At 46.8% G+C, this 27,429-nt stretch overlaps 1 protein-coding gene across 1 annotated transcript in view; it reads left to right on the forward strand.

The window, feature by feature from the left end:
• Nucleotides 1-11,514: 11,514 nt before the first annotated feature.
• The window catches only part of CACNA1H (calcium voltage-gated channel subunit alpha1 H), a gene marked incomplete at both ends in the record, with an annotated part of 234,841 nt that continues 218,926 nt past the window's right edge, over nucleotides 11,515-27,429 (forward strand). Inside the window, one exon of the mRNA XM_080619099.1 lies at nucleotides 11,515-11,780. Within this exon, the coding sequence (XP_080475225.1) occupies nucleotides 11,515-11,780 (266 nt within the window). The remainder of the gene's footprint in view (nucleotides 11,781-27,429) is intronic.

Consider the following 27,429-nt stretch of genomic DNA (forward strand, 5'->3'; position numbering starts at 1 on the left):
GTCAGTCACCAAAGCTTGTTTTCTTGCTCTTCTCTTTAATATTCCCTCCCAGCAAAGCTCTGGAGACGTCATTAGGAGCAGTGAGCTCTTTGGAGCCGGGCTAGCAACTGCTGAGTAGGTTGTTTCTGTGCAAATAATTTGCTCCTTGGTTTTCCTCTATGCCATGAGCAAAGAGCGGCAAATCCTGTCTCGGCATCAGCAGCTCAGAGGTGGAAGTGGTGCTGCTCCTTCTGCACTGGTGGTTTCTGAAGAGGGAGCAGCAAATGGATGGACCTGGTAGTGACCCCCAAGATGTCTTGCACCATTCTCCAGGCCTGGATATGCCAAAAGAGTGGTGAGAGGAGAGGGAGGGAATAATGTTTGTGACTCTACCAAAGCCTCAAAGGTAACCCAAATGAAGCTGTGATGGGTTTGAGCTGTGCTCTCCCCCCCGTGATCACTATGGGAAGTTGTGTGATGGGAAGTGGCTGTGCTGGGCCACAAATTGGTTGTGTGGCTGCTTTCAGTGCAGTAGTCAGGCCCTGTTACTAATGGCCTTTTGTCTATTTAGCCCCCAGAATTTCTCAGCAGGATCTAGTTTTCCTTCTTTTCCCACCACAACCCCTCTCCCAGGACCTCTGAACTATCATAAAGAAATATCCCATCAAATAACTTCAGAAAATAACCCTGAGAATTGAACCTCAGCCTTAAAATGAAGGGCTGAAAATGTCCCTGGGAGGTCCTTATACTTGCCACCTGAAAATAATAGTTCTAATTAGTTCTCATGCCTGCCCTTGGGTCCAGCCTAATAAATCCTAATGAACAGTAGCTGATTGAAATCTATCCTTGTGAGTTATTTAAGACAATCAGAGCACTCTACTCTGAGGGAATAGTTAATGGTGTTGGTGGGTCACTGATGGGGCCCCTTGCAATGGAAGAGGAGGGAGGTTGGAGGAACAGAGGTCTGATGGTTTCCAAGGGGCCCTGGGGGATGTGAAATGCTGAATAGTAGACCAGTGAGGAAGCCTAAATTAATAGAAATGACTCTGTCTGCAAATCTGTAAGGGTTTTGGTGGTTGGTTACCAAGTGATGTGATTTGGCTTAAAATAGCAGTAAGGATGGAGGTTTGAACTCATGTTAGTGGCACAGTTTGAGTGGAGGGAGCCTGGATGGAGCCACAATGTGCCCACTTCTCTCCCCATGCAGACATGGACTGGGAGAGAATAAACTGTTGTAAGTTGCATGATGGGAATAAGAGAAGTTATCGATTAAAGTGGGATAAGAGGCAGCTTTATTGTGAATTACCCAGATGGCAGCAAACATGAAAGCAAATCTTTACATGTTTCAGCTGCTTTGCAAGTGATCTTTTCTCTCCACCCCTCACAAAATATGTTGTACCTCTTGTGCCATATATTAAATCTCTTGAATTTTCAGGTTTTCAGCAAAGTGGATTTCCTTTAACAGGAGAGACTTTACTGCTAAAAATACCTGCTTTTATTATAGCTGTTTCTCTTTCCCTGCCTCGTTTTAGGGAGGCTGAAACAGCTTCAGATGACACCATCAGCAGAACAGTGCCCAGAAGTCCTTGGTTGCTCCCCAGGGATAGAGCTGCTTGGAGAGACCCACCTGCAGCAAATGCATCTCTGTCAGGCTGGGATGCATTAAAACACACAAATCAGCCTCTTCCTCTTGGTGCTGCTGGGCATCCAGACTGGATTACCCAGGAATAGGTTTTTTCCTATGCATATATGATGTCTGTTTAGTTGCTCCCACTAAGCTGTTCTTTGTCCTGCAGATATGTTTAAAGTATCGCTTCTAGCTTGTTTGCACCTCTGTTTACTTGCCTGCCTCCATAGGTGTATAAATAAGAACATTTTCACATCCAGAGCTAATGAAAGGGCAAAGATGAGCTGGAGTTGGACTTTTAATGCTCATTTACCTGTGGTTTGCAGAAGACGTGTGCTCCTGCTAAATTTTTGGTACAGATTAAGCTGCATGGCTCCCATTTGAGCTAGCCAGAGCCTTGTTTCTATAAGCATACTCTGTCTTTTTAAGCATCATGTCCCCTTCTGTGTCTGTTCCCCGCATTTGCTGGAGCCCTGTGATACATGGAAAGTGGGTGATAGAAAACTTCGGTGTGCTATTGGTCTGTACATGGCTATTACAGGATTGCCCCGTAAGTGAGACTCTGGAGCATTTTTCCCCATGCAGTTCTAAATTACCCAGCAAAGAAGCCTTTTGCATCCTCCTTCCCTTTCAGGATTACCCTAAATAATCCCTGTTTCCTTAGAGAATAGCAAAGCAAAAAGAGGGTTGCACAGATTTCAGCTGGCACCCTCGGTGTTCTTGGGTGCATGACGGATTTTCTGTCTGCTTGCTAAACCTGTCGATGCCTTTTCCAGCAGGTCCTCTTTGATGTAGGCAGCACAGGTCCCTGGAAGCAGTGTGGCTGTTCAGATACAGGCTCCACACACACCTTTGCCTGCCTGTGTGGGTGTTTTTGTGTTCCTGCTTATGTAAACCTTGTTGCTGTGAGCGGCTTGTGACACTGATGGAAACGCTCGTTGACAGCAGACATGGGGAGATCTTTCAGAGCCGGTTTTGTTGTCTGTAGGCTTCTCTATGACAAAACTGTGTTGTCCCTAAGGCTATAGCAAGTCTGGATTTTTCTCAGGAGCTTGTTTTGGGTGTAACTTTAAAGCTTTGGGGTTCAGAGCTGCATTTCCAGCAGGACTGCCAGACATGCCCATCACATGGGTGTCAATCAGCTCTGGAGTTTGTGGCAGCAGCACGTTGTGGCCATGTAAGGTTCTCACCCAACCTTGGACCTTTGTTCACCTGCATCTGCCTGGGAAATCCTGGGGTTTGTGAAGCTGAAATAACTTTGACTTTGCCATGTCGTTTTGTCCCCCATAGGTGTTGCTTTGGGTCTTGCAAGTCTTGGAGATGATGTAAAGGGCAAAGGGCACCCGCTCATTAAGCACAGTGGAACTCTGCAACCCACTGTGGAGTTGGCCATCCATCCCAGCATACTCCGTATGGTGCCACAGCACAGCAGGAGAGGAGAAGGGAAGGTGTTTAAGGCAAGGTTTGCAAACGGGAATGTAACTTTCCTTGGCCTGAGCCCAGCATGTGCAGCTGTTCTGTGTCTACTGCCTGGGATTAAAATAGCCAACATGCTCCTCGTATCCCACTGCCCTCCAGTCTGTGTGTGAGAAGCAGGGTGCTACAGCAGCACCCAGGGGTGCAGCCACATAGTGGCTTTTCCAGCCAGATATGCTCAGTGGGGCTAATGATGGTAGGGACATCTGCAGAGTGCTGCAGTCTGGCTGATGGTACGGTGCATATTATTATAGATATATATTTTTTTATATATATGCGAAACAACATATACATTTCATGTATAGAATAGTACATATCTTTTATATTTATTTTTATATATTATATTTTTACATGTTATTTCATATATAAATAAATATATATATGTCAGGGGAGTGTTAACAGAGTTTCATAGAATTATAATATAGTTTGGGTTGGAGGGGACCTTCAAGATCATCCAGTTCCAACCCCCTGCACACTCAGGGACACCTTTCATTATACCAGGTTTCTCCAAGCCCTGTCCAGCCTGTCCTTGAACAATCCTTGATTCAGTCCTCTATCTCACATAGCTAAGGTTTTGAAGTTTAGCAAGCTGTCAATCACTTCCATGAGAACAGTTTATAGTTTTGCTGTGTTTGGTCCGCTCTTTCTAAACCAATTCCTCATTTAACTGGGTTTGTGTAAAGAGATTTGGATAGACTGAATTTTGGCCTTAGAGCAATAAAATCTCTAAATACTGCCCGAGCTGAAATATTTATTCTTGGCTTTGTTAGCTGTCTGAAGTGATGAAAAGATAGCAGAGGCCTTGGAACTATATAATCTCTAAGGTCCCTTCCAACCCGAACCACTCTGTGATCCTTTCAGGCAGCCGTTACTTATGCCTTCTACCATCAGCTGCCCCATAAAAAAGGGAGGAAAAGATACTTGTTGTCATCATTCCCCCTCAAAGCCATGAGAGATGAAATCCCAGGGCTGTGCAGAGCATCATGTAGGGATTTTGGATATGCGAACCTACAGCTATGGGCTACAACTACAGGTGTCTGGGCTTTGATTGAAGACCATAAAGCCACGGCTGTTGCCTTGCCACGCAGGGTGGCAATGCAATAAATCAAGATAAAATCAGCAGGGTGTTAAACAAGCCATGAGTGATTTACAACAAATTGTGTAAAGAACATTATAGGACTTTGATAGCATGAGGAAATTACTGCTGGAGAAGGATGCAGCAGTGCTTAGGTTTTGTCTCCTGTTGCATTTTGAGTGAGTTTTGTGGCATTTCTGCACTGTCCTCCTGCTCTCGCTTGTGCATCCCTTGGGGTACCTGCACATGTCCCAGCTGAATGGTTTCCTACTGGATAGCCAAACCTCTACAGAAATGCAATATAGAGCAAAATTTTGCCTCTTTGGATACACTCCCTTACCTTGCAGGTGCTGTACAGCCATTGTCTTTGAGGCTTGGAAGAGAAATGTCAAACAATTCCGCATGTAGAACAGGTATCCGCTTGCTTCCCCTCTATGGACACATAACAGCAGAAGCCTCTGAGTTCCAAATCAAGTTATTTCTCATGCAAAACATCCTCTTAATATATTCAGCCCTTACATACCCTGCATATACCCTCTACGATAATAAACCCTATAATACATTCAGCTCTTCAACATCATCATCTTGGATAATTCATTTAAATTATTAGCAAGTACTTAAAAGACTTCTGTCCTGTAAGAGATTTGGTTCTTAGTGCAACAAAGGTCATTTTGTCCAGTAAATTAACTAATCTGCATCATCAGCAGTTTGCCTCAGTGATTTCAAATACTCTGCATATCACAAATGCATTTACCAACAATATAATCAATTGGAATATTTCTACCTCTAAAGGTGCCTGACCTCCAGTGAAGTCCTTTCAGTGAAAAAAATAATTTTAATTCATTTTAAAGTTTGGTTAAATTGTCTTTAATTTTTCTTTAATTTTCTGTTGTGTTCTCAGTAGAAGAGGCATCAATTTTGAGCAAGAAATCAGATTCGTGCAGCATTTGCGGGTTTAGGTCTCCACCAAAAGCGTTTCTGATACTGGCAGCAAACTGAAAATTCATTCCTTTTGTCTTGTCTTGCCTGTCTAATAAACAAGTGGAAAAGCACCAGGCACCTGTAAAAGTGAAACTGTCATTCTCACTGAATAAGCCTACAGAGTAATCAATGAAATGAAAGGATATGAAACTCCAGCTCCATGAAAGGGGAAATAACAGCCATGGTGATTTCTTGCTGCAAGCAGCATCATTCAAAATGCACTCAGGAGATCTGGTTCACCAGAACCTGCGCAGCTCTTAGAGAAGTGTTGGGAAAGTGATGCTAAATAATGCACAGTGCTTGAGTCAACCTCTGAGCTTTAGAGATGAACTTATTTGCAAACAGAAGCGTGGACCAACACTGATGTCCCAAGGATTTCAAGGGGGCAACAACCTGCACTTGAGGGTCATCTTGGAGACATACTCCAGTCTTCAAGCCCATGAGTGAAAGAGAAGCACCGGTAAGTTATGTGAAGGTCTTAGTATGAAGGCAAGGAAATAGAATATCAAACCACAAACTGACGTGATGTTGTCATAAAACACTTCTTCAACTCTTAGGCTCCTTGACATTGCTTCCATCTCACTAGCTTGTGTCCACATCGAGGATATGAGGAGGAGGTAAGGCAAAGGGTGAATGTGGAGACCAAACTTCTCTTTTTCGCTCAGAGTGGTCTCTTCCAATAAGTTTGGGAAGGTTTTTCAGGAATGCACCGAATGTTGGTGCCAACCTTGTGGCTCTTCTGCCTTTTCTGGGTCTGTTGGCTTAGAACGAGCTTCACGTGCAGATTATTTTTATCAAACATTTATTATGGAAATATTCTATTTCCAACATGTGCTAAACCCATAAAACATAAGGAGGCAGATCCGAGCGATGGATTTGTTTTCCTCAAGGATTCAGAGAATAGTTTGCAGTTATTTTAAACAGGTTTTATATTTAGCAAGTCTAAACATGAGATGAGAAGTAAAGTGGCAAACACAACAGCACAGAGACAAGCCACAATGCAGCTTTTGAGCCTGACCAAAATGTGTGGGTTTGAAATATACTCACTCAATGACGGATTTGGGAATGCTGAAGAGCTGTGAGACTGGAAACGGTGCAAGGTGAGTGAAGGGTTTTGAAGGTGGATAGCTTCGTGCTTCTTAACACAATGGCAAAGCAGTTAGGGGATGCTTCCTCCTGAAAAATTGTGTTCTGGAGGATAAAACATGAGTGATAGACTTGATCTCAAAGGCATCATATTGGTTGAGTCATCATCCCAGTTTTCCTTAGGATTTAGATGGGACTTAAAGCTTGTGTGGACTTGGTGGGTTTCTCCAGGCTTGGCTATAGAGAACCTCAACACGGCTCCATAATACATAAAGACCTAAGATGAGAGTTTATGGGGAGGGAATTACCTGCTAAATTGCTGAAGGTGAGGAAAGAAAATCTATGCCTGCTATGACCAATGGACTGCAGGTACAGAGCTGTTGTAGGGGCTTTGAGATACTAGAACCACATCAGGACTATCTGATATATTTGCAGGGGTTCCTTGTGGGGCTGTGACTGAGATAGCAGGCACTTTGTGAAGTCACCCCTAAATAAAGGATCGAGGAGCAGAGAGGGAATATTAGATTAAGGAATAAAATGGGGCAAACGACTGAGATGGGAGGAAGGAAAAGTGAGAGAAGAAGAACGCAGGAGCAAAACACTGGATTTTTTGGTCAGAAAAAGGTGTAAATTCCAAGTGGGAAGGGAGTAAACGCTGCAATCTCCAGGGGGTAGGAGCAGTTTGGCATTCTGTACTCAGTGGTTCATGAAGGTAATGGCGAGTGCAGTGGCAGAACTATCCCCCAAGTAGATAAGTGTTTTCTTGTACTGAGGAAATGACAAATTATGGACGAATTTGAAAGCTGTAAAAATAAATATATAATGTTGGCTGGGGACCTATTTATCTTTATTTTAAAAACGCATTTTAATATCCACGTATTTTAATTAAAAATACATTTGAGCACCAGCACAGCCACGGTGCCAATCTCCTTTTTTTTTGGCAATTTCTCCTTACCATTTTGAATTATAATAAATTCATTGTTTCTAACATAATTTTCCCCTTCTCCCGTCAATTTATTCTCTGTTTTTCATTTCCCTTCTCTTTTGTTAATCTTTCTAAATAACTTTAAAGTGGCCCTCCATCTATTTAGCTAAATGAGTTCACTCCACAGATACTCATTATTTTGAGGATGATTTATGCAAGCACTATTAGCTAGATTGTTCCTTGTTTGAAGGTTTTTCTGCAATCAGAAAAAACCCGGATTTGAGTCAGCTAGAATGAGATCCAGTAAAAAAATATTACATAAAGTATTCAGCACCTCTGTCAGACTTTCTTTGTAAGAGGTCAGCTTAATAGGCATAAGAACAGCAGGTCAGCAATGTAGTTTAAAGCTTCGTTGTGGTCTCATCTTAGCCTGGGGAACCCAGAGCATCAAACTCCAAAAGTCAAATAGGGTTTTTATATTGACTTTTTCTCCCCAGCTGATGCTTGTGATTCTATGGGAAGAGGCTGCACATCACGTACAGGCACAGACGAGGGCATTAAGCTCTGCTACGCTGCTTGATTTACTGTCTGGGTTTCATCTGACACTACGCTACGATGGCACACCCAGCAGTTTATAAATGTTGGCAAGGGCTCCTCTTGGAGCCTTGCTAGCAAGCAGGGTGTGAGACATGCAGGGATGCCGCATCCCACCCTCACCATGCCCATGACCTTGAGGAACAGGAGTTTAATCCTAGTGGGGTGTCACTGTGGCAGTGGGTCTCCTTCGGGTGGCTCCTGACTCAAAGCATAGCAGCCAGGAGCTGGGCAGGGTGCAGGGCTGGAGATGCTGCTCAGTCCTTCAGCAGGATTGCTGGAACGTTTACAGCCTTTGAGAGGTTATAGGCAAGTTTGGAGGAGGAATATTAAATAGGAGAATATTAAATTTGGCTGCTTTATGAAAACTACCTGAGACAAGCAGGGATTTTGTGCAAAGAAGCTGTGGCTGCCCCATCCCTGGCAGTGTTCAAGGCCAGGTTGGACACAGGGGCTTGGAGCAACCTGCTCTAGTGGAAGGGGTCCCTGCCCATGGCAGGGGTTGGAACTGGATGAGCCTTAAGGTCCTTTCCCACCCGAACTGTTCTATGATTTTATAATGTTCTTGTAAAGTCCTATCTTGTCTTTCTGTGGCAGATTGTAAATGCCTGCTGCGTGCTAAATAGCATCAAATGAGGAAGATCAGGCAGAAGGGGAATTGAGGTGTCCTCAGTCAGCAGGCTGTGATGGTCAGGGCAGATCTGCTTTCTAAGCTGTTGAAATCGTTCTGGCTCTGATAACTTTAGGAACCCTGTGAGCTCTCCCTGCTGAGCTCCCACCCCAGGGAGCACCTGGGACAGGTGATGTCTCCCACGATGGGACCCAGACCTGCTGCTTCCGCAGTGCTCCCACAGCTCAGTTGTGAGCCCAGGACAGGGATCCCAGCTCTCCTCACCAGGCTGTCCAATTTTGGGGCAGATGTGCACATCTCCAGCCTGTCCTCTTTGCATGCAGGCTGTAATACACCCGGGTGCGTGCCAGCGGGGGACGATTTATTAGGGCCAGCTAAGAGCATTACACATCCCATTATGTCAGCTGTGATTTTGCAAGCCAAGTGCCCATTCAGGGCATGTGTATTCTCGGATTGCTATTGATCTTAAAATTTCTGGTGGTTTATTAATGACAGAAATGCTGTGGCCAGATCCTTCTGACTCATGTAAATGTGCAGAAGCGATACCGCTGTCAATGCAGTCAGCTGGAGAGAAGTCTGGAGTAAATGGAGCAGAATCTGGCCTCCTCCTTCCAACCACTATGTGGGTTAAGCAGGAACTACAGGAGGAAGAGAACACTTTTTTCCAACAGAATGTCTCTTTTCAGTAATGACCAACTTTGTAATTAATCCTGATTGTTGCAAGGAGCCAAAAATCCCCACTGGGGTCAGGACTGGGCCTAATCATAGAATCATTAAATGGTTTAGGTTGAAAGGGACTGTAAGTTCCCTTCCAGTTCCAAGGACACTGGCAAGGACTCCTTCCACTAGACCAGGTTGCTCTAAGCCACATCCTTGAACACTGCAGGGGATGGGGATATTCTTCACCAGTCTTCTTCAAAATGCCCTGTTTTACAATGGAAGTCCTTCTCAGCCACCATCATTGCACAGAGGTTATTAATAAGGCTGTGAATACTGTCCAGACAACAGGTTAAGACCTTGGAAATGCCCAGCTTGGCATATTTCTGGCTACGGGATGGATCTGTGCAGCCATAGCAGCTTTGAGCTTCCACCCAGCCTGTGCTTGGGGAAGGGCAGGAGCCGGTGCTTAGGGACAGCTGGCTGGGAACGAGCTTTGAAGATGGATTTGTCAGCCACGGGAGCAGCATCCTGCTCTCCGGACACAGAGCTGGAGGGGAGGCACTGGGGAAAGTTTATTGCCTGGGCAGCTCCTGCCTTTGGGAGAAAACTTGCTCTGGAGGCTTGGCCTCTCCTCCTGATTCCCATTTTAGTAAACCCCCCCTTCTCCCTGTAAAGGTCATATTCCTGAGCAGGATAATTTGAGAGGAAGACTGCTCGAGCAGAGCTCCACCAACTCACCCACAAATCCTCCCTTCCCACAGTACTTTATGATTTGCCCTAATTAGCCGGTATAAACGTGTGGAAACTCCAAGTGCAATCTCTTCTTTGCACAGTTCAGGTTCTCTTTGCAGGCTGTGTCCTGCTTGTCAGAGGCATTGTTTGTTCAATAATAAAATTGCCACATACTGTTAATCACAACCTGCAAACATCTAATAAAACCACCATTGAAAGTGTGTATGTAAAACCATCTCCTCACTAGCCCCATTAGGCTCGGCTCTTTCTGTTTTCAAAGCTGCATGACCTCTCTTTTCAATCAATTCCCAGTTATTAACCATGAAGAATAGCATTGGGAACTGCATTTGCAAATTGAATGTGCTGGTATATAATGAACTCAGTCTTTCAAACATTCCAGTCGAGGGGAATGTACCTAGAGAACAGTTTTTCATCTCTCCCCCCCTCCACCTGCACTACATTCATAAGCTATATATATATGTATATAATTCACAGAATCTGAAAGAACTCAGTAAGAATAAAACTTCTTAAGCAGAGTTTAAGGGGATGGTGCCTGTAACGACTTTTCTATTATCTGTTTATTCTGATCCCTCCAAGCTAAGCCCTTGAGAAGATTAGCTACTCCGCCACAAATCACAGCAGCTGAAGAGCCGAGCTTTAGTTATTAAAATGCTCCGACCTCGCACTTGGGTTTATACATTTATTTATTAAAACCAATGAATTAAGGGCTGAGGGTAGGAGGGGGAAAGCTGGGTTTTAGGGGGCTGTGGCAGCCTCGCAGCTCCCCGGTTCCCCTCCGCCGGCTTTGTAAAGCCCTTTCCCCAGGGTGGGGGGGTTCACTTCTCCTTCCCCCCCACCCCGCCGCCTTCCACTCGCGGCGGTGGCTCCCCAGGAGAGCCTGAGCGCCCTGCCCTTAGCCACGCATCGCCCGGAGCCTGAACAAAGGCGGAGGAGCGGGGAGACCGCAGCGTGGCCGCGGGTGGGACCGTGCGGGCGGTGCCCCGCTCTCCGGTCCCGACCCCCCGGGGCTGCCCCGGCTCCTCCCGGCTGCCCGCCCCCGGCGCTGTCCCAGCCCCCTCCGCCTCTCTCCTCCCCTCTCCTCTCCCTCCTCCCCCGGTAAATCCGAAGTTTCCTGTTCAGCGCGGCTGAAGCTTTGCGAGAGCGGCTGCGGAGCTGCCTGCTCGCTCCTTGGGATTACCGTCGGGAGAGGCTCCGCTCGGCTCGGGAAGGTTCCCCACCGCCACCACCACCACTCCTGCTTCTCCATCCTCCATCCCCGCGGGCGAGCGCCGCACGCCGAGCCCCAGCCCTCCCCTCGTTGGATTTAGGGGGTGGTGTGCGAGGGGAGGGAGGGGTGGAAGATCCGCCGCTTCCCGGCGCCCCGATTGCTGCCTGGTCCCATGTGAACTGGAAAGGCACGGCTATGCTCGTGGGAACCCCGCGCTCCGCCAAACTAAGGTAGGACACCCACATCCCCCCCCCCAACATCCCCACCTCCATCCATTTTCCATACGTACAAAGGAAAAAGCCGGTGGGTGGGGGCACACCGGGGGTTGCAGAAGGGGATCCCGGCTTCCCCGGGGGGCGGGAACGGCCGCGCCCGGGTGAAGGCTCGACTCCCCCCTTCCTTTCCTCGCCCGTCTTTGTTTTGTCTGGAGCGCCGGGGCCAGGTGGGAGCCGCGCCCCGCTCCGGGGGGGGCCGCCGCCCCTGACCCCCTGCCCTTGCCCCGCAGGTCCCGGCCGCTACCATGACTGATGGCGAGAGCCCGGAGTCGCTGCCGCGCCCGGCCGGCGGCGAGGTGCGGGTGCCCATCACCGTACCGCCGCGCCGCCCCGCCGAGCAGCCGCCGGAGGATGCCGGCTCCGGCGGTTCTCCCGGCCGCGACCCGCCGCCCGACCTGGCCTCCGAGGAGGAGGAGCAGGTGCCTTACCCGGCGCTGGCACCCACCGCCTTCTTCTGCCTCAAGCAAACCACCCGCCCGCGCAGCTGGTGCCTCAGGCTGGTCTGTAATCCATATCCTTTCCCCGAGGGACAACGCACCCCCCCACGGGGATACCCCTCCCCTGGACCCCCCTTCGTACCCCGTCGGGGTTCTGCATCCCGGGGACTCCCTGCTCCCTCGAGCACATGGTGATGCTGCAAAGCCCGCGGGGTCCCCAGTGCCTCTGTGCTGTCCCCATCCCCACCTCGGGAAGCGGGATGTGGGGGTCTGCAGCAGTTGGGATAGGCAGGGAGCGTGTCCCTCCTGTGCTCATCCTGCTGGCTTCATTTGGGGGATGCACACACTGTGGTCCCCATCCTTGCACCAGCCTTGTCCCACTGTTGGTGCGGGAGCAAGAGGGATGGGGCGCCAGGACAAGGTGCTCAGCATCTCACTGGGGTGCAGGGTGCTGAGCTGCAGCCCTCTAGAACCCACAGAGGGGAGAACCCCTCAACTTCACTTACCTCCTGGTGGGGTGATGCGCAAAGTTTAAGGACAACCTCATATTTGTTTTAGTCACAGTGGGGAATTTCAGACAGGCGCTGACCCTTGGGCTGTTTATATAAGAGAGCAGCTCGGAGCTCGTGTGTGCCTTCTGCTTGCAGAGAAATGGTGCGGGTTGGAGTTGCTTTGGAGAAGGCACATGCCTCGGGTCCCAAAAACTCCCCTTTGCTTTTTTTCTTTTGCAATTTGCAGGCAGGGAAGGGAGAGGACATCAAACCCCTAAATCTCTCCCCCTCTCCTGTGTCCATTACCCAGTTTATTAATGTTAAATAACAGAGAGCAGTGTGCTTCTCTCAGCTGTGACATCCGGCAAATTGAATTTTACCCGAAATGCTTGTGTGCAAGCAGAGAGTTGTCAGTCTGTCTTGATAATCTTCAGAAAGTGAGCTTTTAGCTGTGCTCTGCGCATCAGCTCGGAAGCATTGACATGGTGCAGATAATTCATGCTTTTACCTGTCCCTGATACCTGCCTGCAGTTTGCTGCCTACATCCTACCACTGCTGTTAAAAGCATTATTTATTAATATGGTTATTATTGATCTCGCTTCAGTTAACCAGAGCAACCCATGTGCATCTGAGCTCACTGTGCTCCTCAGCAACACCCCCAAGTTGAGTGTTGTCGGGAGGAGGAATTGCACAATCCTCCCCTGAATGCTTCTTTGGGGTGTTATTAAGAGAAATAATCAAAGGGAAACCCCACAATATTTAAGGCTTTCGGGCTCCTCTTGTTGGAACTAGGTTTATGTGAGCTATTGACTTGTGCAGAGAGATTTCTTCTTGGCACTGTTGCGAGGGGGGAACCAGGCTCATACACTCGTGCAGATGGAAGGAAGATGTAAACAAGTAGTTCATCTCCTCAGCGATGCTTTAGTTATGGAAATGCTAAATGTAAATGACGGTTCCATAATAAGAAAGTGAAATACCTGGTCCTGGAGGGGCTTGGGGAGGACACTGTGTTGTGTTGGAGCTGAAAGGGGGTCAGGATGGATCTCTTCCCTTAAAGCAGGTTATCCTGTTTCAAAACTTTGGGGGCAGATGAGAGGGAGAAGCCTTCTCCTTCAGCTTTTTTAGTGGGACCTCACTCTCCTACACGTGCTCTGGGTTTGGCATCCCTAAAGCTGATACAGCTGGAAAATGAACTGGCAGCAGGAGGAAAACGAAGCACGGAGGCATCGGCACGGAGCGAGGGAGCTTGTGTGGAAGAGTTCAGGTGTGCTCATGCCGCTGTAGGATGAGGCTCTGCTTTGATTTTTGCCTTTCAGCATCGCCTCATATTTCATAGGAGAGTGATTTCCTTCATAAAGCTTACCCATCTGACATAACATTGGGTGGAAATTGTGACAGTGGCTTAGTAGTGAAGCCAAAATTTAACATAACTCCGTCAGCCCTGTGTTGTAGTGTTCTTGCTGTCAGTACTAGTATGTTTCGGTTGTAGCAGAACAAAGCTCACAATGTATCGCAGCAATAGGGACTCCTATTCCCAGCAAAAATAGCTCCTTGTTGGGATTTTTCCCCCCTTCACCAACAGTCCCACGCGTTGCAGGGAGAATAATCCTTCGGTGTTGACTTCTAAGTTTCTTGGTGAGAGTGCCCGTGTTGCTGGTGGCTGTGATTTCTGCAGCTGCTTAATGAAGCCGTGCTGAGCAGCCTCGGAGGGAGGAGATGCGTGTCTTGCTTAGGAGCTGGTGCTGTGCCTGGGTGGTGGGTGGCTCATGTTGGACAGCAGGCAGCTCAGGGACAAGCCATTGCTGTGGTGCTGCGGCACTTGCGAAGCAGCTACGTGGGGAGACTCGAGGAGTGGATGGTGTGATAAGGGCTGAGGTTCCCCAGGTGCCTGTCTCAAGGAATGAGTAACTTGAAAGAGAAGATAGCAACACAAAGGTGGTTTCTGGCCAGTCGTGCAGTTTTGGTGACTCTTCGTGCCCATCCAGAAGCATGGATCCATAAACCACAATAATGAACTTTGTTTGCATTAAAATCTTCCTCTGTTACAAAAGGAAGGCTGTCAAGTCCCCTAAAATCTGACTATGAAGAGCTTCCCTGATCTGCTTGCTCATCTGGAGAGCACTAACCCCTCTGAAAAGCCAGTGCCTTCCTTCAGTGGTGCTTTTTCTTGCTGGCAGAGCTGTCCTTAGCTCTCTCTCAGGTTTATTTTAGGGAGAGGGGGAAAAGGTCTCGCTCCGTGCCGCTGATGTCCATGTTGATCCTCTCCTCATGCTCACTGAGTGTTCTCCGGTGTGGGAATGCATCCCCAGCCTGCAGGCAGAGTTGTCTGTCCATCCATCATGCCTTGGAAAAGCAAGGGTGTCCCATACTGCAGGTTCGGGGTCTGGTTCCCATCAGGCTCCTGTCGGTTCTCAAGGGTGATCCCATGGCATGCTCCTGACAGAGGCGGGGATCTTCATCCCACTGTGGACCACCTGCGTCAGCATCCAAAATCCCAAATACAGTTTTGGGAATGCTGTTGAGTGTGTTTCACGTGGGGCTCGTGGCAAATCCTCATCAATCCAGATGATCTGAACCATGAAAACCACCCCGGCCGCTCCGAATAGTTGTTGGTACCAGAGATAGCCCAGACCTGTGGCCTGGAGCAGGTGGAAATCCTCCATGGCAGGGCCAAAAGCATGGTTTGCCTGTGCAGCTTAAGCAGGGGGGGCTACTGCCAGGCTTAGAAATAGCTAAAAAAAGCCATTGCCTGGTTCTCGGGGGGACAGGTGGGGCCGGGATCAGCTTTCGGAGCCGGGAGCCTGCCCAGCCGGAGGCATGCATCCATGCATCGGAGGGAAACCAGCGGAGAGGGCAGATGTAGGGGATGCACGTTTGGGTTTTTAATAGCTGCGTTTGGGAATGTGAAGAACAACCTGGAAAAAATCCTGCCCCACCCCCCCTCTCGTTTGCGTGGGTTTTTTATTAATAAACCCAAGAAACTTCGGAATTCTCAAACAACAGAAAGCGAAAGATCCGCAAGGAGCTGATTTTCAGGTGTGGGAGCAATAATCAAAGAGCTGTGTCCATTGAGGTTTAATCAAAGGAGCAGGAAGCATTCAGACTGAGTCTGATTGTCACGGTTGACTTTTGTTGAGCTGTTTGCTGTGTAGTGTCATTCTTCAGCTTTCTGAAGTGACAGATCCCACACAGGAGTCTCCTTCTGAGCTCCAGGGTTACCTCCAGATCCAACTTCAACCAGAAACCCACTTATAAGTGAGAGTTTAGAGCAAATAATCAGCACAAATATAGCTCTTATGGCACTGGCAGTGGTTAAAATTGAGTTTTCACTGTCAAGTTGTATTGTGTCTTTTAAAAAGCTGTATAATTGGAAGCAAACTTATTTCTTCAGTCCTGGATCTCCTACATGGGTTTATTTATAGAGGTCTGTGGGTGGGACTTTGTGTACTCTGAGCACGTTGGGTGGTAGAGAGCCAGATTTGGGGTTTTGCCATCCTCCGAGGTCTTTTCCTGGCTCTTCCCAAGCACTGCTGTTAACTGAGGGCTCTGCAGAAACAGAGCTCTGCCTGTATCCAGATGGGTGTTGTCTTTAATACGTTAATTTTGCGGTTGTTAACATGTCGATCAAGGAGGTGTTGAGTCACCTTTCATCAGTCCCTGGGTGTCCCTGTGCCTTGGGGGGGATTTGGATGCAGCTCCTGGTCCATGTTCACTCATGCCTGCGTAACACAGTGATGGTGGCCACCAGCAGCTCCACCATCCACGTGCCTCGAGACTTTGTGTCATCACCAGTCCATTGCATTGCCACAAGGGGTTTTACTGTATGGTGGCTGCAACCCGGGACTGCTTTCCATCACGGCGCCGAGCATCAGCTTTGCAGCATGGCCTTTGATAAGGCGCAAGCGACTTTGCTGGTTATTTTGTGATTCAGAAAACCACGTCGTGATTCATTATAGGTTGAGTTCTCTGTGCCTTAGTCAGAAAAAAACCCTCTGCTGATTTATTTTCTCAATTGGCTACAGAGCTGGTTGGTGCCAGCTGATTTCTATGGGACTTGGCTCTGTTCTCGTCTTTGGGTAAAGTCTCTGCTTGCATCAAATCTGGGGTTTATTCTTTTAATCATTTTTCTTTTCTCAGATGCTTCTTGCAGCACTTGCTGTTGCCTTTCTAAGCACTTCAAGGCAGTCCTAACATCCCAAATAACATCCTCTGTGTTATTTCCAAGCATTCCTCAGTTCAGGTGTCTATACACTTGGATAGTGAAAAAATGCCCTTCATGCAAAATGGTGTATCTGCTCTGTGTCTGGCATTCTGGTCTTCACTCCTTCTCCCTGTTCTTTGTACTGGGCTAGGCTGTTTGCTTGGCAGCCTTATAAATTGTTCTCTGACACGAGGCTTGCAGTTCTCTTCATTCCTTATTGCACGATTGATGTGTTCTGGCTCCCGTGTCTGTGGGAGCATTGCAGTTTGTGAGTTGGGGGTTTACACTGAGCATGTGGAGATGTGGATATAAGCAATGGGGTCTGGACTCCCCATCAGTTTGACAAACTTCATTTGATCGCTCTATAAATAAGCGCGCATCAGATTTGAGGAGCTTTATCAGAAAGCCTTTGCTTTTAATCTGTTCTTATTCAGGCTGTCTCCTGACAAATGCAATGGGGAGGGTTTGACCGAATCATCATTTGTCATCCCCGAATATAAATATTGCAGTTAAAATATTTAGCTTGCTGTGGAAAAACCCGCTAGCAAAGAGATGTATTTCTGGCCTCATCCTGAGAGCTGCTCAGCATCCACGACGCCCACTGAATCTGGTGAGAGGCGCAGGTGCTGTGCACCCAGCAGCATCTCCCACTGAATGACAAGCAATTAGGAAACATAAGGAAGAAGAGTCTTGTAAATTGTAAGTCGGCTAAAAATATGTTGTCCACATGTGGTTTAGCTCCTTCCATTTCTGTGTTGGCTCAATACATCTAATCGACAGTTTAGTCCTGGGTTGCGTCTTTAATACCGTCAGAAGCTGTCTTTATTGACTTGTCATGGTCCCTGCATCCCTGGCACGGCCCAAACCCATCATCTCTGACCTCTGTATTGCACCCTGAATTCCTTAAGTGCTGCTCATAGCTTGTACCTCTGTGAAATGCCTTATTCCTGACTTCTAGATTCAGGAGCGTGGATCTGTGTTGGAAATCCCTGTCCTATGGCAAAGTGCTGGAGTCCGTGATATTTAAGACAAATGCCAGTGTGGGCAGGTTGCTCAGAGCAAGGTGTTAAGCTCTCTACAGACTCAAACAGGCGTTAGTTGGTGCTTGGCTCCTGGTTTCAAAATGACTTTTGCAACAGGGGAAAAAAAGGGGGATAGAAAGCTAACGACAAAAATACTTCCAAAGAGGATGAGGTTTTGCTGTAGCTCTTTGCAGCAGGGGCTGATAGTGTGGGTAATACCTGTACGTGCTCGGGAGCGTGAGCGTACAAAAACCATAAAACCAGATACGACACTGGTGGAATTGTCTGATGAAATGGAGTTGACTCATAATAAGGATAAAAAGGTCCATCTGAGCAAGGAGCATGAAGTAAATCAGAAGGATAAGTAATGACAATAAAATTAGATCTTTGACTTTAATGAAGTATGATATTCAGTAAATAGAATCATGTTTAACCCTTCCTCACCCCCAGTTCTGATCTTTCCCTTATGCTGGTGAGACCAGCCCAGATACCCCATTCATCTCTGGCCCTGCTGCGCTGGTGTTTGAATTCCAAGCTGAGTGTGAAGCTTCTCCGTGTTTTAGGGATTTAACTCCGTATTGTCCCAAGTCAGGATTGCAGCAGGTATCTCCAGCAGGTTTAATTCACAAATGTACTTAGAAAAACTTGCCTACCTCACCCTTTAACTTAGTGTTTTTATTGCTACAAAAGCCGATGGATTCAAAAGTTAACTCTCTACATCCACACATCCAAATTTCCTATGTGTATAGTTTCACTGGAGATAGAAATCAGAATTATTTTAGGATGTCTTTTCCTAAGGTAAGGAAATCATTAAAAAGATACAGTGCTGGTGCCCAAGAATGGAAATGTGGAATTGTCTGATGAGAAATGAGGTTGACTGTTTTTATATTGTCCTCTACTGGTTATTTCTCTCCAGTGAGAAACTGAGATGTTAACTTGTTGCGTAAGATTTTACTAAAGATCACTTGTAATTTCTGTGAAACAGCTCCAATTTACTTTGTTATTTTTGGCCTGTGATTTATCACCCTTCAGAGCCATTAATTTGCTACTTTTCCAGGCATTTACAAGATGTATCCCAGGCTCCACTTTGCGAAGTTTTCCCAATTGCCTTCACTTTTCTCACCTCTCAAATCTGGTGGGAACCAATAAATGCAGTTCCAATTTGCAGTTTGTTTACAAGTTTGCTTTATGTATTGAGTCCATATGTATTTTTTCCAGCACGTGTAGATGGCAAATCCTTTAGGAACATAAACCAATACATCACATGAGTGAGCTGTGCTGATTAATGGGGGTGGAAGACCTATATAGCTAATCTCTTCTTTATGTTACAGATCAGCTTTATGCGGTGTAACCCCAAGCTGGATATAGATATTTTCTGCAGTATCATACAGCTGTCTCTAAGATGCTTTACTGTATTTTGATGAGGTGTTTTTAAATGCAAAAGTTGTTTTAGATCTATCCTAATTGAGTTTAAGCTTACCTTTTCCTTGGCTTTTGTTGCTTGGTTCCAGGGCTTGGGCTGGCTCCCATGGGGCCAGTCAGAAGCATCTGCCTGGGCTAACGTGGAAGCGAAATCTCAGCTTTATCTGCCACGCTGTAAATGACATGTCTGGAGTAACTCCGTTAGAGCAACCAGGATGCCATTAGTTTACAATGAATGAACTCTGAATCACGTTTGTCTCTGCGTGGTGTTGTTGTTTTGCTTTCAAATTGCTTCTGCAGACAAGAAGCACTGAGCTGCCTACTTACAGAGCTCCAATTAGTTTTCCACTGCGTGATGCACGTAGCTTGTGGTCTGCCCTTTCCTTATCCTAGTGCGAATCGGGAGCAGTCCCAAGAGTACCGCCTTGGCTCCATGGATTGCACACCCAAGGACATGCAGGTGTGGTTTACTTTAGTCACACATCACACTGCATTCAACCTGGTTGGGCATTCGACCTGCGCAGCAGCAACCTTTGCCACCAGCATTAAAACTCATGCAAGAAATATGTTACCTCTGTTTACACAGATGTTTCAAGAGAACTTGAGCTCAGATTTTGCCCTTAATTCTTAAGGTAGCGTCTGGTGTTTGTGTCCAATCCTTTAATCCAGCTGCTGAAGCAGCCTTATGATTTTAAGTAAGATACACTTTAAACTGAATACTTAGCCTGGATAGGAGGAAAGTTATTATGTGATCTCCCTTAATAGTTAATTCTAAGATAACTTGGACCAACTTCAGATCATCAGGGTATGCACTGTATTTCTAAACAAGCGATTAGGAGTCATCAACCTGCATAGAAACAAACTGGAAGTGAATTAGAGGCTGATGAGCTCTGTGCTGGGCTTCCAGGGCTCTTCCCAGCCTTCTGCCGCAGGGAAATATCAGAGCGGTCACTCCAGAGCTGGCTGGCCAGGAAGAGGAGGGGAGCTTTGACAAGATACAGCTGTAAAAGACAATTTTCCTCTTTCTTTCCCTTAATAAAAATCTGTTCTGAGCACTGTACCAGGCAGACTAGTTTTGGCAATGGATTAAATGTGCAGCTTCGAGATCTAATTTTGCCCATTTCAATTGACAGATGGAAATTGTTGTGCTGTCACAATGCTACCAGTATCTTGCAGTTCTTGCTCAGAAGCAGTGCCTTCAAAAACCACCCGGAGAAATAAGATGACTTTGTATGTGTGTGTACATCTATTTGTGATCTTGATTCCTTCAGAGGGTGAATTCAAGCTGTGTGACTGCTCCTGGCTCCTTTTCTCCATCCTCATGGTGTGAACTAGGAAGAGGATTTGCCTCAGTGTTTAATATTTGGTAGATCTTACTGCAGAACATAAACCATAAGTTATGGTATGGGATGTTTGGACTGTCTGTCCTGTTCCAGAATGCTGGAGAGTCACATTACCTGGGATGTTGGGTGAACGTTGCAAACAGGGATGTTTTTTGGGGAAAGCATCCCCTGGGACCCTCATGAAGCTTGGTGTACCCAAACTCTTTGCTCTCCATTGCTCTCCTTTCCACCCATGCGTTTTGTTTTGATTATCCTGTTCTTCAGTTAAACCCTCTGAGATTTGGAATGGGTACACAGGTATTTGCATAGAGATCTGCTCCTGTCTCAGAGGAGCTGCAGCCCAGGCTGCTTCTTGATGTGGTTAAGGAGAGAAAGCATGAACTGACACCTCCTTCATTGGAGATGACAGAGAGAGGGAAGGATGAAGAGCTCCCCAGCAGCCAAAGCAAACTGTGGTTATTGGTGCTGCAAATAGAGATTCTTTGGGCTTAGGTTTTGGGCTGATGGGAAAGCAGAGGAACACACAAATGCAGTAGTTGTGCCTACGTAGTTAATATATGTATGTTTTTATATGTATTTGTATGCACCCATGCTGCTGTTTCTAGCAGAAAGGACTTCACCTTGCAAAGGACTGAAAACCTTTCTCGTGGAGGTAGAGAGCAAGCAAATTTATTCCTTGGTTGGGTTTGTCCATAAAGATGCTGGCAGACTTTGAGGTGCTATGGAAGCCCTAGGGAGAAATAATGAATCCGTGAGATCTTTATCATTATCTTTGGGTTTCCGCTTGTGGAGGAGTCGAGGGCAGCATCAGTTTGGGTTTGGAAAGGAAACTGAGAACCTATTCTTCAGATGTGTGTTCCAGGTGAGGTAAGCTGATGGTCCAGGAGTAGGATTTAGCCCTAAACACACTAAATATCCCCAGCCTCTTAGTACCAGGCCCTTTTGTGTGTTTGTGCAGAGCCTGTAATGGTATAATGTACACTGTCATTTTGTTGTTAAATCTGAGCTACTTTGGCATGGTGGGGACTAGGCAGCTTGTAGTGATTGGAACATTATGGCTCATTGAATTTTATAGCCTGGAGGATTGAACTGTACAGAGCAACTTTTGAGGAAGGGAGGGGGAAAAATCACCTATTTCTCCTGAATCTTGGTTTTTCCTAGGCTGATATTTAACATATTTGGGCTTCTAGGCCTGGGCAGACAGGTGGGAGAGATGACAGTGATGGGAAGCAAACCCCTGGAATGTTGCTGTCCTATTAAATATGTTCCCAAAGAAAGAGATTTGGATCTGTTCCCAAGGGCACTGGTAAATGCCACATCTGTAAATATGCTGGGATTTCCTTCACCTCGCTTCCCACTAAAGGTTTTAATTCCATCTCCATCAACACTGGTAATGGAAGAGCAGAGGTCAGAAGGGTGCTCTATTCCAGATGTGATTGTGGTGTCTGTTGGTGATCCTGAAGACTGTTTCTGCAGTGTCAAGCATACACCAGTGCTGTAAATGCTTTTATTAGAGTCACGACTGCTGGCGTGGGTCTCCTGGACCTCGACCTCACAGGGGTTTATAAGGCAGCAGTAAAAAATCACTTAACACTGAATCATGTGTGTTTTACATCAAGAGAGGCTCGTGAAGGGCTTGATGACCACCACGGTCTCTTAAATCTCTTATCAAGGCACAGAGTGCAGGGTAAGTTCTTGCATGTCTTGCTGGCACGGCTCTACTGGGCAAAAGCTGGTTTAGTTTCTGCACGTTGTTGTCTTTTTGCCTCGCTGATGAGGATCAGTAAAATGCTCACTTGTGAGAGTGCCTATTTTTAGTGACTGTGTTATCTGGAACTTGCCTGCTCTGGACAGAAAAAGTGATACTTTTCCTATAGGCTTTGAAGAGATTTTCCTCATTTTCACTATGAAGTCTGACCCTGTTCTTGAGCTGGTAATTTGCTATTTAAAAGAGAAGCTCTGGACCTGCTGAAGTGGGGAGTATTTCTTTTGTTGAGGCCAGGGTGAGGGATGAAGAGGGATTTCACTATTGGCCAGATGCTTTTCTCCCATGTCATAAGCTCACCCTGTTTTTCTCACCATGTCTCAGTGTTTGTGGCATGTACAAGTCCTGCTCTGAAGGCTCCATCTCCAACCTATACCTTGATGCTCCTGTTATGATGAAGTGAAATCTTACCCTATTGCTAGAGCAGGGTGGAAAAAATCAGTGCTCAGCCATAGCAAAATGGAGGGTCATGTTAAGGCCATATTTCTTCTGGTTTTACTTTCTTTTTGTTATTTCTTTGCTAAACATGTCTCTCACTGAAATTTCCCAGGCCCTGCTGAGTCATGGCTGGTTTCTTTGTAGCTCTGCTGTGTTTTTGACAAGTACCTACCAGGCTTTCCTATGTATGCTCATGGAGGGATGGAGCTTGCAGACCTGCTTCTCGTGTGCACGGGAAATAAGTGACGAGCCCATTTGCATTATTAGCATTTGCATCAGGGCAGCACTTAGGCTGAACCCAGAGCCTCTGCCAGTGCTGCAGAGCATAAAGTAAGGGGCAATCTGAGGCTGAGATTGCTTTGAAGAGTAAGTTGTCCTCTTGCAGAAAGCAAGAAGAGAACTGGAGTGAGGAGCAATGAGGTGACTTGCCAGGGGTGATGCAGAGAGCAAGTGATGGAGGTGAGGTTGTGACTTGGGCTATTCCTTCTGTGAAGCCTCTTCAAAATAGCTCATATCCACGTGCAGAGAGGAGAACTTTTCTGAGAAACAGGTTCCAGAGATTAGGACTAATTTACAAGTGTATGTGGTCAGTGCTCTCCAGATGCTCCAGAGGAGCCTCTGTTGGCTTGAGGGACAAGCAGAGCTTATAGATAAGAGGAAGGAAATAACTTCAGCTAAATGGTGTAAAGCTTTGGACCCTACATAGACATCATCAGTCCCATCTTGCTGTGAGCTGATCTGATACTTGATTGTTGCTGCTTATCTGAGACTGGGTTTTGCATGTGGGCTCCATAGGCATGGAGCTTTCACCAAAGAAAGGTGGTTGTTTCCTGTTGTGCCTGTGTGTTCCCATGGTCCCGTTGCAACCCAACAGGACTGTTCATTTTGGTAAGGGCTGTGGTGTTTGCCCTTAAGCGAGACAGGAGGGATCAGTTAGGCACAATCAATCCCCTGCCTGCTCCGTATCGCTTTGTCCTGATAAGTTGTCAGTTTAGCTCTAAACGCTGTGTTTGAAAGCACATCTCTGCTTTCCAGGATGGGTCAGTGTCAGCAGCAGTATCAGTTGAAGGATGGATTTAAGCCACCAGCTTATCACAAGAAAGGGAAGCTACATCTGAGGCATCATTTCTTGGCAGCCTGTGATGTTTCATAGGCTGAAGAGAAATTCAGGAGGGTAAAATACACTCGGCTACCTCTGAGTCAGCCCTGCAGTTTAATGTCAGTCCTAATACCAGGTTGTAGCAGCGAGGAGATGGGGATGCAGTTGTGTGGGATGGAGCTATTTGCTCACTGGCCTGGTGCAATCTGACCTGTGTCACAGTGCAAATAAAGGGGGGGCTGTGAAGGGGATCCCTAAGTCCTTCTCCAGCCTCTGCTCGGAGAAGAGCCAAAGACAAACAAGGCACAAGCCATCCCTCATGGCAGCAGTGCTGGAGTCACAGCCCAGTGTCAGGGGGTCACTTAAGGATCAAGTTCAGGCTGGCCTTAACCCTGCATTTCCTGGCATTGCCTGATGGAAGCCAGACCTTGCCTTGTTTGAACACCGGTTCTGCAGCAGGGGTGATGGATTGCAGTGTGAGCTTTACCACCCTTCATCGCTGCTTCCTCTGCTCTTTTGGCCCTGCTGTGTTCAGTTCAGTCAGAGTTTATTATAAATAACTTCAGATAGCAAGCTGAAATATCCCGGCCTCCCTAGGTTCTTTTCCCTTGGCAGTTGCAGAGCATGAATCAGCTTCAAGGCAATTGAGGTATTTTAACATAACATTTACAGCCCCTATCTATACAAAATGCGACTTGTGTTTGTAGAAGTGGGCCTTTAACAGTCTCTTATGGAAACAGATGGGACTCTGGAGTTGGGTGCTGGGGTTCCTCTGAAGCATTCCCCAGACAATACAGTTCCACATGAGATTGTCTGGTGATGTCTGTAGCCTTAACAGGCTGTTGTTCTGCACATACAGTTGTGAGTCTTCCCTGCCTGGCCTGCAGCATTCCTTTGCTTCTTCCAAGCTCCTTCCCAGAGCCTCTTTGAAACTCCCTTATCACCAAGTCCTCCCTTCATCCCTGCATGTCCTTGGCAGGCAAGTCAATGTCATGATGCTGAAGAGCGCATTGTGCAGACCAGGATAAGGTATCAGTGAAATGGTGCGATGGATTGACAGATGTTTGGGAGCAGGCAGTGGTGAACAAGTCCTGAGAAGTGAGGCTTGACTTTTTCCCTGCCACAGATCTCATTCCAGAGCAATCTGTCTTTGACCAGAGGCTTGGGTCCCTCTGGGCTCCCTATCAGACCGTGAAACAGGGAGACTTGTCCTCCCCCAAAGATGTTTGTGCATCAAGGAGTGTGTTTGGTCCCGGCAATGTGCCCTGATCCAATCTCATGTTGGATGCTGTCCAGGCTTTCTGCAACTTCAAATGGCTCTTGGTGCAATCCATTTCCAAACAACTGCTATTTCAGCGGTCATATCGAGGGGACCAGACGTCCACTGGATGCTCTCTGCCTTACAATGCCTGGACTAGACCTGGACCAGCCTGGACCAGCATCCTTAAAAAGGCACAGAGCCCTGTTGTGTTTAATAGGTCTGCTGAGAAGAACAAGATCTATAAGGCTCTGCACTGCTGTTTCATCCCATGGTGCTGCTTTCTTTGGTACACTGTGACGTGCTGCCCTTTTTGGAGAGCTGGAGAACCAAGAGCCTTCCAAAAGCTTTAGTTTCTCATCTGAGCTTCCATCCTGAGCTACTTTAGTCTGTAAATGAGAACGTTTGAGTGAAAATTGGCCTTCCCATGGAAGTTCTTGTCCTCATCAACCCACACATTTTAATGGGAATTGGGCATGCTGAATCTCTAGGCAGCTGTGCAGATATCAGCTTCTTCTGTAACGAATCACACTTAATTCAGGCCTGAAGAAAGCTCTTCATTTATCTGGGTACCTGGGATGGCTGTTTAATACTTGGGTTTATATCCTTGGGTTTATATAAATCATACTCTTTGATAAAAGTATGATTGATTCATTTATTTCAAGCTGTTGTTTGCAGAGGGCTGTGAGCTCTTCAGGAGGAAAATGCTGTGTGTGAGCAGTATTGACTGTATTAACCAATAAAGTCATCAGGCTGTGGGCAGGGTCTGGTTTGCCATTCTGGTGGATGCAAGTGCTTTGGCTTTACCAAGTTCACAAACTGGTGGCCCGGGTCCTGCTGCAGCTCCCAGGGTAGACCTGGCATCTCCTACTAGCCTTTGGAAGGGCTGATAACGGGTGACTCACCTGAGCTGCCACTTCTAGAGCCAAATCCCTTGGGTCTGACAGGATTACGCAGCCCCTTGGGTGCCCCAGTTCCCTAGCAATGCTTCTTAGGCATCAGACAGCAGCTTACTCTCTGCGCTTCACAAATAGAGCTACATGGCTCTTGTGTTTGCTTGGTGTCTGAGCATCACTCACCTTGACCTTGATCTCTTATCTCCTGCCAGTTCTGAGCCTGGATAACCTCTTCTAAAAGCCTCGCCTAATTCTTGTAGTTCTGAAGCTGCTTGGCCTCTTTTGATGGAGAAACACCTTGGCGTGTGGGTATTCTCCTATGGGTGAACCCTTGCTCCTTGAATCCTCTCCTGTTGAGAGGGTGACTTTGCACTGATGTCCCTTGGCTGCACAGTGACTGCTTCTCGGGAGCTGTCTGTCCACTTGATGTCAAACCTCGGCTGCACAAGGGATGATCCAGCTCGCAGGGAAGGTTGTAGCCACCGATGATGTGCAGGGAGCAAAGTGGGATTGGAAGTCTGACATGGGCTGATGTCCACTCACCACCTCATTGCCCATCTGTGAGATGTCAGATGGCTTCCTTGTTGACATAGTGCAGATTAACGCAAGGTGGGAAATGAATGTAGGGTTTTTCCCCTTTCTTTTTCCTGGAAATCTATGAACTATTTCAAGTGAAATGTTTCGAGAGTTCAATTGTCCTCAGCTGAAGGCTTCAGCCATGATGAAAGCATCTCTTTTATGAATATCTTCTGATCATCATGAGCATAATTTGAAGCAGAACTTCTCCTTTGAGATGTTGCTGGAGATTGGTGGGGTTGGAGCACGGTCAGGATCTGTTCTTGTACAGATTGTATGTCTCTGGTGCTTGGTAAAATGAGATTTAACAACTTATAGAAGGAATCTGGTACTTCTTCTGTCAAGTCGGGCATTTTAATTCAGTTTTACTTGTTTTATTGACCTTTGGATCAAGAGATGACAGTGGTTGCTGAATGCAGGGGAGATTATCAATATACCTTCGGTTTATGTTCTTTCTGTGTATTTGCACTGCCAAGGACAGGAGGTGGATAAACCTTTGGGCTGGCTCAGTTCCATTGGTGGAACCCATCACGAAGGTATGGACATAATTTAGGGTGTTATATCTGTTCCCCTGTGTGTGTCTGTGCCCTAAAGGCTTGGCTGGGCTCCCATCCTTGGGTGTCCCAAGGAAGGAAACTGCAAATAGTCCAAAGTCTGTTGTGATCCCATCAGGCCAAGAAGCTGAAAGGATCTATCAAGCCCTTGGCACGTGCTGCGTAACTTGTGTCTCAGAATTCCCATCAATCGGCATCTCCTTTCGTCTTAATTAAGTAAAACAACACATACTTGTATGTTGCTCAGCTCAAGCGTGAAGGGAAGATTCCAGTTTGGGATTATTTTTAGCCTCTGAAATTATTCATGAGGCTCTTTTCCCTGATTTATGACGCTTCCCAGCGCATCGCCATGTAAATGACTCTGAAATGGAATGTTTCAGCAGTTTTATAAGAATTCCTCATGTGAGGGGAAAATAAACAGTTTGTCATTTACCAGACTGTGTTTGATTATTAGATTTGTTACTATAAACATCAGGCTACGCTTCCTTCAGCTGAGGCTGCTGGAGATGGATGACTTCAGGGAGCCATACCATTAAATAAAAGCTAACCTGACATGAGAAATCAGCATGGGATTGATCAAGCCTGGTCCCCTCTGGCCAGATAGATGCTTGTTGGCTAAAAATGAATGTCTGATGGTGAGATGAACATGACTTCAGTT

This window comes from Psittacula echo (genome assembly GCF_963264785.1).
Source record: "Psittacula echo genome assembly, chromosome: 5".
Classification (NCBI taxonomy): Eukaryota; Metazoa; Chordata; class Aves; order Psittaciformes; family Psittacidae; genus Psittacula; species Psittacula echo.